Source organism: Notolepis coatsorum (assembly GCF_963971535.1).
Source record: "Notolepis coatsorum genome assembly, chromosome: 3".
NCBI classification, from domain to species: domain Eukaryota; kingdom Metazoa; phylum Chordata; class Actinopteri; order Aulopiformes; family Paralepididae; genus Notolepis; species Notolepis coatsorum.
In genome coordinates this window covers 95,515,902-95,526,872 of record NC_140167.1, presented here as the reverse complement: position 1 = coordinate 95,526,872, position 10,971 = coordinate 95,515,902, and the positions used below count along the sequence as shown (strand labels likewise).

General features: G+C 47.8%; 1 protein-coding gene across 1 annotated transcript in view; it reads right to left on the bottom strand.

The window, feature by feature from the left end:
- The window catches only part of ssbp3b (single stranded DNA binding protein 3b), a 40,564-nt gene extending 29,878 nt beyond the window's left edge, over positions 1–10,686 (bottom strand). Inside the window, exons 1-4 of the mRNA XM_084309465.1 lie at positions 10,503–10,686; positions 9,674–9,746; positions 8,276–8,337; positions 8,073–8,157 (exon numbers count right to left, since the gene is read on the bottom strand). Coding sequence (XP_084165591.1) covers positions 8,073–8,157; positions 8,276–8,337; positions 9,674–9,746; positions 10,503–10,558 — 276 coding nt within the window. The 5' untranslated portion in view covers positions 10,559–10,686. The remainder of the gene's footprint in view (positions 1–8,072; positions 8,158–8,275; positions 8,338–9,673; positions 9,747–10,502) is intronic.
- Positions 10,687–10,971: the final 285 nt, after the last annotated feature.

The window sequence follows — 10,971 nt, the reverse complement described above, 5'->3', positions numbered from 1 at the left end:
AGGGAGGTGAGAGAGGGGGTGAGAGAGGGAGAGAGAAGGGGGGTGAGAGAGGGAGGTGAGAGAGAGGGGGTGAGAGAGGGAGGTGAGAGAGGGGGTGAGAGAGGGAGAGAGAAGGGGGGTGAGAGAGAGAGAGAGAAGGGGTGAGAGAGAGGGGGGAAAGAGAGAGAGAAGGGGGGGGGGGGGCACCCAACAGCCTGCCTCTGAGCTGCTCCCAGTGGAACCAGGGCTACAGAGAATCCTGAGCCTCATGTTTAGCTTGTAAATGTTTAACCATCGATCAACATCATAAAACCCACTTTGGGTCCAGACTGGACGCTCTCTCTACATTAAGAGAGAGACCCAGACGGAGCCTGTCCTTTCCTCTCACTCTCCTCCTCCTCTTCCACTCCCCCCTTTTCTCTCTCTCTCCCTCTCTCTTTATTCCCCCCCGCTCCTCTGTGGATGCCGGGCATATGCCACAATGCCACTCCCCTTCTCCTCTCCAATCTGCCTCTCGGGCTCCCTGACAGCCATCAATCAACCGCTGACGCCATGGCGACGGGTCCCTGAGGGAGCGTCAGTCAGGCCCCGGGTGAATACGCCAGGGCTTTACGAGGCCGCCAGCGAGCGGCGGAGCGGTCGCCACCTCCCCCACCGAGACAAAGGACAGGGCTGCAGCACCCCCCCACACACACACACACACACACACACACACACACACACACACACACACACACACACACACACACACACACACACACACACACACACACACACACACACACACACACACACACACACACACACACACACACACACACACACACACACACACACACACACACACACACACACACACACACACACACACACACACACACACACACACACACACACACACACACACACACACACACACACACACACACACACACACACACACACACACACACACACACACACACAGGAGAAGAACCAACATCACAGCTGAGGGCCAAACCACTAGATGTAGAGGGGAGCCAACATCAGAGCTGAGGGCCAAACCACTAGATGTAGAGGGGAGCCGACATCAGAGCTGAGGGCCAAACAACAAGATGTAGAGGGGAGCCGACATCAGAGCTGAGGGCCAAACCACTAGATGTAGAGGGGAGCCGACATCAGAGCTGAGGGCCAAACCACTAGATGTAGAGGGGAGCCAACATCAGAGCTGAGGGCCAAACCACTAGATGTAGAGGGGAGCCGACATCAGAGCTGAGGGCCAAACCACAAGATGTAGAGGGGAGCCGACATCAGAGCTGAGGGCCAAACCACTAGATGTAGAGGGGAGCCGACATCAGAGCTGAGGGCCAAACCACTAGATGTAGAGGGGAGCCGACATCAGAGCTGAGGGCCAAACCACTAGATGTAGAGGGGAGCCGACATCAGAGCTGAGGGCCAAACCACTAGATGTAGAGGGGAGCCGACATCAGAGCTGAGGGCCAAACCACAAGATGTAGAGGGGAGCCGACATCAGAGCTGAGGGCCAAACCACAAGATGTAGAGGGGAGCCAACATCAGAGCTGAGGGCCAAACCACTAGATGTAGAGAGAAGCCGACATCAGAGCTGAGGGCCAAACAACAAGATGTAGAGGGGAGCCAACATCAGAGCTGAGGGCCAAACCACAAGATGTAGAGGGGAGCCAACATCAGAGCTGAGGGCCAAACCACTAGATGTAGAGGGGAGCCGACATCAGAGCTGAGGGCCAAACCACTAGATGTAGAGGGGAGCCAACATCAGAGCTGAGGGCCAAACCACTAGATGTAGAGGGGAGCCGACATCAGAGCTGAGGGCCAAACCACAAGATGTAGAGGGGAGCCGACATCAGAGCTGAGGGCCAAACCACTAGATGTAGAGGGGAGCCAACGTCAGAGCTGAGGGCCAAACCACTAGATGTAGAGGGGAGCCGACATCAGAGCTGAGGGCCAAACCACTAGATGTAGAGGGGAGCCGACATCAGAGCTGAGGGCCAAACCACAAGATGTAGAGGGGAGCCAACATCAGAGCTGAGGGCCAAACCACAAGATGTAGAGAGAGCCAACATCAGAGCTGAGGGCCAAACCACAAGATGTAGAGGGGAGCCGACATCAGAGCTGAGGGCCAAACCACTAGATGTAGAGGGGAGCCAACCACTCTGAACCTCTGGAAGAACCACACACCACAGCCGGGAGCGACAGTTGGCGGTGCCCTCATTTGGCTCGACGTTTTCCAGATGTTATGAAAATGGCCTGAGCGGAATCAAGTGCTGCGGTCACACTTATTATCAATTTTTTTTTAAATGATCAGGATAGAATAATCTACGTAAAAAAAGATTGACTTCTATTGAATTTAAGGTCTCACACAGATTTCCCCCCAAAACAGTTATGCCGCGCTTTGGAACAACACTTCCACTTTCAAGCCTGTGAGTGTGACCATCTCGTGTTGCTTTCACTTTGAGGTCAATTATATATATATATATATATATATATATATATATTATATATATATATATATATATATATATATATATATATAATTTTTATTTTTATAAATAAACAGCTCTTAATGGCCACAAACCGAGGCGCTGGTAAAGACATGCAGCTTTCTTTTGTCTGTAAGAGCTGGAACCATGAAGAATGTGGCTGAAAGGGCACAGAGTGCTCGAGCCTCTCCTGGCTCCCAGGTCACCTGCCGGATCAGGAGGCCTGTTGCCCTGACAACCCTATCTGGGCCCCAACATCCCCGCTTTAACCCCTTCACGTCTGGGATGCTGTAATCCTCCCGACGGCACAATGAGCCGCGTCGCCGTCAGGATCATCAATAGAAGAAGAGGCTTCCTCTCCCGGGTGTGACTTTCTCTTCATCCACGCCGATGTGACACAGGGGGAGACACACCACCTAGCTCGTAAGACTGTTGTCGACCCCGTTGTATCTTTTCAGATAAGAAGCCCAAGAATAGCTTTTTCACTAGGGGCACACTTGCCCCTAAATGAGAAATTTAGGGGCAAAGAATATTTTTTTTGGAGCAAATTTTTTAATACCTATTTTACCATTATAGTGCAAAAAAATATGTTCCTCCTGCCTCATTACTGTGGTCCTTTTATTTAACATTTAAGTGCGTTTGTTTTCAGGTTTGTATCTTTTATAATGAACCAACTGAGAAAGTGTGTAAATCACTAATAGAACAAAAACAACAAACTGTGTGTGTGTGCGCGCGCTTGACTGTAGTGCTCCTTGAATGAGATCACCACAACACACACACACCATTGCATTAATCAGGAGGACAAGAAACTCTGCATACCTTTGTTTCACAATGAAAAGTGCTTTATAAATAAAATTAATTATTATTATTGTAAATAACCCCATGAAAGGTTTATTATTTTTATGGGTAATTACCCGCTTCATATTTGTGATGTTACTGGTTTCAGGGTGTGCCTAAAGTGATCAATGTGTTGGGCCGTTTATAGAGATATATGCCAATTAATGTTTATGTATATCCGGGAAATTTTTTGAGAGGTATGTGTATATGTGACCTTTATTTTGAAAACCGTGTTGCGACGCAACCTTGTTTACGTTTTTGCGCTTTTGACAGTGAAATGATCAGTTCAACTTAGCTTAGAAGGAAAGACTCTAATCAAAAAGGTTTAATTGACCCATATGAGGCTCTTACGGTGGGACTTTGATTGTTTATAGAAGAGGAATGTAATACTATGCAGAACGAGAAATAAACCGTGATTTTACCAGCAGTAAGTTGCAAGCCACTTTCAATACGGGGAACCGTGACAATTATTAGTATTATCTTATTTGCATATTGTCTCATTATTAGATAGATAGGTTTATACTTTATTGATCCCCGGAGGGAAATTTAAGTAGACAGTATTTAAGTATTGAAAAACGTCCTGTGGGCGACTCACCTAATACATGGCTGAACGTTAGAACTTAGAAGTGTCCGTGTCCCTGTCATTGTAATCATCACTGCCAGATCAGACTTAATTTAATCGGCTATGGTCTCTTATCATCTCTCCACATCGGACGTGGTTGTCATAAGATGGACTGATATCCGCTCCGTTGTTCTTGCAGAGCAAAATTAGTGGCTTAAACTTATTGAAAGGAAGTTCTTCTTTGACGATGCAACATTCACTTTCGATTAGATTGTTCGCTAGGAATTATGGGATTTGGTGTTGGATGTATGGACTTTACCAGACGGGGACATGGTATTTAATCGCACGATAGACTACAACTACCAAGTGGCCCAGATTCACTTCACACGCAAATCATTTTTTCCACACAGGCTATCGCAGTAAATTCATTCATCGCCGACAGATTTTTTCATAGCACCGGCGTGACATTATGTGGCACTGCACAGCCCTGGTTGTAGGCTAATGTTTTACTATTTTTTTTATCCAATTTGTATGGATTAATTTAGGAGTGAAATGCGAATGAAGGGTTGACATCACTACTCGCAAGGTTGCCCCCAAATATTATTTTCCACTTGCACAGGCCAAATTAAGGGGCAATTTGCGATCATCTCGTTGCAGTGTACAGCCCTGTAAGATAGAGGAGAAAGAGGAAGAGCGACCGGAAGCAACTAACCATCAAGATTAATTTTGACCAGAATGTCAAAGAGGAAGAGATCAAGTCGCACACACTCAGGCTCTAGATGCAGATGACACTTTTTAATGGATCAACATTTCACGTTGTAGCCTTCATCAGACTCTTCCATCTACCAGCCTAAACACTGACTTAAAGCTCATCTACCAGCCTAAACACTGACTTAAAGCTGGTCTACCAGCCTAAACACTGACTTAAAGCTGGTCTACCAGCCTAAACACTGACTTAAAGCTGGTCTACCAGCCTAAACACTGACTTAAAGCTCGTCTACCAGCCTGAATGCTGACTTAAAGCTTGTCTACCAGCCTAAACACTGACTTAAAGCTTGTCTACCAGCCTAAACACTGACTTAAAGCTTGTCTACCAGCCTAAACACTGACTTAAAGCTTGTCTACCAGCCTGAATGCTGACTTAAAGCTTGTCTACCAGCCTAAACACTGACTTAAAGCTTGTCTACCAGCCTAAACACTGACTTAAAGCTTGTCTACCAGCCTGAATGCTGACTTAAAGCTTGTCTACCAGCCTAAACACTGACTTAAAGCTTGTCTACCAGCCTAAACACTGACTTAAAGCTTGTCTACCAGCCTAAACACTGACTTAAAGCTTGTCTACCAGCCTGAATGCTGACTTAAAGCTTGTCTACCAGCCTAAACACTGACTTAAAGCTTGTCTACCAGCCTAAACACTGACTTAAAGCTTGTCTACCAGCCTAAACACTGACTTAAAGCTCATCTACCAGCCTAAACACTGACTTAAAGCTCATCTACCAGCCTAAACACTGACTTAAAGCTCATCTACCAGCCTAAACACTGACTTAAAGCTCGTCTACCAGCCTAAACACTGACTTAAAGCTTGTCTACCAGCCTAAACACTGACTTAAAGCTCGTCCACCAGCCTGAATGCTGACTTAAAGCTTGTCTACCAGCCTAAACACTGACTTAAAGCTCATCTACCAGCCTAAACACTGACTTAAAGCTCGTCTACCAGCCTAAACACTGACTTAAAGCTCGTCCACCAGCCTGAATGCTGACTTAAAGCTCATCTACCAGCCTAAACACTGACTTAAAGCTTGTCTACCAGCCTGAATGCTGACTTAAAGCTCGTCTACCAGCCTGAATGCTGACTTAAAGCTTGTCTACCAGCCTAAACACTGACTTAAAGCTCATCTACCAGCCTAAACACTGACTTAAAGCTTGTCTACCAGCCTGAATGCTGACTTAAAGCTCATCTACCAGCCTGAACACTGACTTAAAGCTCGTCTACCAGCCTAAACACTGACTTAAAGCTCGTCTACCAGCCTAAACACTGACTTAAAGCTCGTCTACCAGCCTAAACACTGACTTAAAGCTCGTCTACCAGCCTAAACACTGACTTAAAGCTCATCTACCAGCCTGAATGCTGACTCACAGCTTGGAATAATGAAGGCAGACAAGAATGAAAGGCGTTCCAAAAAGCGCATTATCAACATGCAAAGCGAATGCAGCAACATGTAAATGTAGGTAAGAGACGAGTCACTGCAAGCCGAGCACCAGGCCAGTGAGAGATGCACCTGTTGCAGAACATCAGGAATCTACTGGTTCTACTCCATAGGATCATGTTAACCCTTTCACCACCACATGACACGACAGAAGGTTAACCCTTTACTGTTTGTGTGATAGTAAAGTGTCGTGTGGCAGTGACAGGGTTAACCTTCTGTGTATTGTCACAGTGAAAGGGTTAACCGTTTGGCAGTGCGGCGGTGAAAGGGTTAATGGATTATAGTCTGCTTTAAAAAGGTCCTTAGTCCATCTAGTAGAGACATAGTACTGCAAGTCAGTCGGAGGCTGAGGGAGCCTTATGGGTATAATAAAAAAAAAATAATAATCACTGTGCAATCGAGACCATCATCAACAGAAGGGAACCGAGTTTATGAGACAGGAAAGAGACTCGTCGTGCCTCTCGGGGCTGAGGCGGGGGGGGGGGGGGGGGGGGACTTCGAGCGGCGTGGTGCGGAGGAGGACTGGACTCTGAACCAGGATCACACCTGTAGTCTGGACTCTGAACCAGGATCACACCTGTAGTCTGGACTCTGAACCAGGATCACACCTGTAGTCTGGACTCTGAACCAGGATCACACCTGTAGTCTGGACCCTGAACCAGGATCACACCTGTAGTCTGGACTCTGAACCAGGATCACAGCTGTAGTCTGGACTCTGAACCAGGATCACACCTGTAGTCTGGACTCTGAACCAGGATCACACCTGTAGTCTGGACTCTGAACCAGGATCACACCTGTAGTCTGGACTCTGAACCAGGATCACACCTGTAGTCTGGACTCTGAACCAGGATCACACCTGTAGTCTGGACTCTGAACCAGGATCACACCTGTAGTCTCTGTATAGCCCCTGCGGTCCTCTCAGGCTGTGACTGTGATGCACCGAGTGAATCCACAGTCACTTCCCAGCCCACAGCAAACCAACCTATATTGACCATGAAGGACTGGTTCTGCCCGAACCGTTCGTTATACAAGTATCACAGAGGAATTTCAATGGTTGTCACAGTTGCACGAGGGTTTCGGACAAAAATACGGGATGGTTTGAAAGCTCGGCGTTGGCTGCTAATAATTTTTTTTTTATATTTTTTATAAACTGGTCAACACTGCATTATTTCCGGCGTTGGGTGCATGATGTGATCACCGCGCAGGCGTACCAGGCAGCCAAATACGGACATAAAGCCACCAGGATCACACCTACAGTACGGCACCAGGATCACACCTATAGTACGGCACCAGGATCACACCTATAGTACGGCACCAGGATCACACCTACAGTACGGCACCACTGCCAGAACAAGAGCACAGAACCAGAACCGTTGCTGCTCCGACGGCTCCCCAACAGAACATCGCTACTCATCCTAACAACGAATCTGAGACAAATACGGTTTATTTCCCAACTCTCCTGGTGATCCGGTGGCGTCTATTTTTTTACCAATGGATTTCCAGTTCCGCGTTCGCGTTCTGCGATCCGATTGGCCACTGACGTTTCTGGTGCGACCTCATTGGCCACTGACGTTTCTGGTCATGTGACATGTGCGCCCAATCGCGTGACGCCTGTGTCTTTGCCCATTTCCGCCTCGAACGGCATGCAAACTACCTAACGCCTAGTTTATCACTGGTTGAGCTTAGGCGACTCTTTCGAAGTTGGTTAAGGTTTGGAATCAGGGCTGGTGTTCTATCGCCCTGCTCTAAGACAAACTCTAACCTTAACCAACTTCGAAAGAGTGCCTAAGCTTAACCGGTGAAAGAAACAGGCGTCACACGATTGGCCGCACATGTCACACGACCAGAAACGTCAGTGGCCAATCAGAACGTAGAACTGGAAATCCGTTGGTAAAAGTATTGATGCGACCCGGTGTCTTCTGTAGGAAGAACACAGAGCAGAATAACGTGCAACAGTTCTCATGGAGGCGGCAGCAGCACACGACTCACGTAATCATGGAAGGCTTTCGCTTCGCTGGAGTGGTCACATGTCTCTCGTCTCTCTGGAGCCGCACAGTACAGGTCCCAGAATACACTGTAGAGAGACGAGACGGGGTCACGGAGAAGAAGAGCAACAATGAACTTGCGCCGCACACACAAACAACAACGAGCCCCGAACATGTTGACCAGGACGACTGAACGAGACGACTCACCACCACCATGAGTGTAGGAATCCAGGAGGTTCTCCGAGCGTTATGTTCTTCTCCCATCGGATCTAGAGGAGGGAGGGTTCAGAGAGAGAGAGAGAGAGAGAGGGGTCTGGTAATGGAGTTCTATTAAATGTGTTCCAAAACCCCCACCCCCTCCTAATAGACAAGTCTCCTCCCCACCGCATGTATATATTCTCTCCCTGCCGTATATGTATATTTCTCTCCCACCCACCCACCCCCTCCAAATGTACAGTCTCCTCACCACCATATACTCTGTCAGGATCTATGGGTAACAGTACTGTATATTTGAATACCGTATAGGTCACAAATGTATCAGTACTAAATACCTATATGTCCCTATGCCATAAATGTCATGTATGTTGGGCATTGGCGTAGTGGGCAAGGCGCTCGGCACGAAATCTGGAGACGCTGGGCTTGCCTGTTCGAGCCCAGCGCTCCACATTTGCTTTCAGTTTAGCTGGTCGTCCGTACTAATACACATTGGCCGTATTAGGGGGTGGGAAACTGATGGGTGGGGATCGGGCGTTGTGGACAGCGACTCCTACAGGTCGGTTGGTGCGCCTGCGCAGTAGAATCAGGAAGTGTCGGGGGCAGCGTGAGCCTCCCACGCGTTACTCCTCGCCACTGAGAGATCGAGCTGCGCAGGTGAAAAGATGCGACTGCTGTTACCTCAAGTACCGGAGGGGACTTGTGCTATGTATGACTTAGTCCACATTGCAGCCGGCTTGTGGGAGGCAAGAAACAGCGTCCGTGACAGGGGAGGGTTGAATTGGATGATACGAAATTGGGATGGGAGAAAATATAGAAAAATGGGAGAAAAAGTGGATCAAAAAAAAATGTCATGTATGTTGTGTATGTCATAAATGTCACTATGAATTGAAAATGGGGGACCCTGATGTAAACAAGACAAACGTGTTTCTCTGGTCTGCATCCCCTTAACTATTGTGTGTATTGAGCCGTACTGTATTGTACCCATTCAGCAATCTGTTAAATAAAGTTCTCATTCATTCAACAATATATAATCGATTTTTTTTTTTTTTTTGTATACTATTATATTATACTAGTATATTTGGGTATACTATTATAATGTGGCGTTGCCACCAGACATCCTGCCGTGCAGGTGCTTTACTGTATCTTTTATATTGTGTATCTCCTCTGTGTGGAGTCAGTTGTGTTGTGTCATGTATGTGTGTGTCTGTGGCTGTAGTGTGGTGTGTACTGTAAGCCCAAGACAAATTTCCCAGCTGATGGGTCTTGACTCGACTCTTGATATATATTAGTCATGCTATGAGATCATAAACATCAAAACAGGTAGCTAGCATGGATCCCAGTGTAATTGACCTAATCTACATTGATATAATAAGCATAGATTGCTCTTACCTCCGATAAAAAAGTCTGTGCGGACTTCTGTGCTCCTATGTGTAACAAATACTCGTAGACGTATAGAGCCAACCTGTGACGAGGGAAACATTTTGAAATTAATTTTAAAATGTTGGTCAAAGAGCATATTATACCTACTAGCAATTTTTTATTTTTTTTTACACAGCAGTTTACATTTCCTCCAGAGACACAGTGCAGGAGTCAGTCGGCTACAACAGGCCCTGCGAACAATGGCTGCCAGCAGCCTGATGCCAAACAATTAAACGGAGAGATTGTGTAACCAAGCCCTGGTGGAGACTCACAACAACTAGAGGAGAGCTCGACTAGTGTCTCGACTGCAGAGATGATCATCATATCGTATCATATGAAACAATAACACCAATAACACAAGCTTTATTGTAGCAGACAGACAGACAGTATGGCACTGAGGTGGTGGTCGGGCCGTCGGGGACAGAATGATACAATGTCTCCACAGCAGCAGCGCGACAACAGAGACACAATATAGCGACATGTTGTTCTGCTCGCCTCCTTGTTCTCACAACACCGACACGTCACGTCACAGTACGAGCCGTTAGATCTGAAGAAAACAATAATATCAACAACATAGTCTGAGCTGCAGCCATGGAGCCCGGGGGGGCAGAGGGGGCAGAGCGCCCGCCTGGGGAGGGAATGGCGAGCAGCAGTCAGACACACAAGGCGGTTCATTCAAGTCTCTCTCTCTCTCTCTCTCTGGGAGGAACCCGCCTCTCGGTCTGTCCGTCCGTCCAGCAGAAGAACAACAGAGAAGGAAGAACCATAACTTGAAATATGAAGGTATATCTGAGCTTACTTCTCTCTCGCTTGGCCATCCGACGGCACGGGAGTGCCTTTGCCTTTGGGGAACATGGTTCTGGTCTCGTGGGAGGAGGACTGCTGCCCGCCTTCTCTCTCTTCTTTTCGCTTATTTCATCTGTCAGATCACCATCACCATCATCACGGCCGCGACTCTCTCTCTCTCTCTCTCTCTCTCTCTCTCTCTCTCTCTCTCTCTCTCTCTCTCTCTCTCTCTCTCTCTCTCTCTCTCTCTCTCTCTCTCTCTCTCTCTCTCTCTCTCTCTCTCTCTCTCTCTCTCTCTCTCTCTCTCCAACCGCACGCCTCAACCGAGCCTGGTCAAGGGGGAGGGGCTAGTGGAGTGACGTCCCCTCAACCGCCAATCAGCCTGGCCACGGGGGAGGGGCTAGTAGGACCCAGTGTGTGGAGTGACTGACGTCCCCTCTCCGCCAATCAGCCTGGCCAAGGGGGAGGGGCTAGTAGGCCCC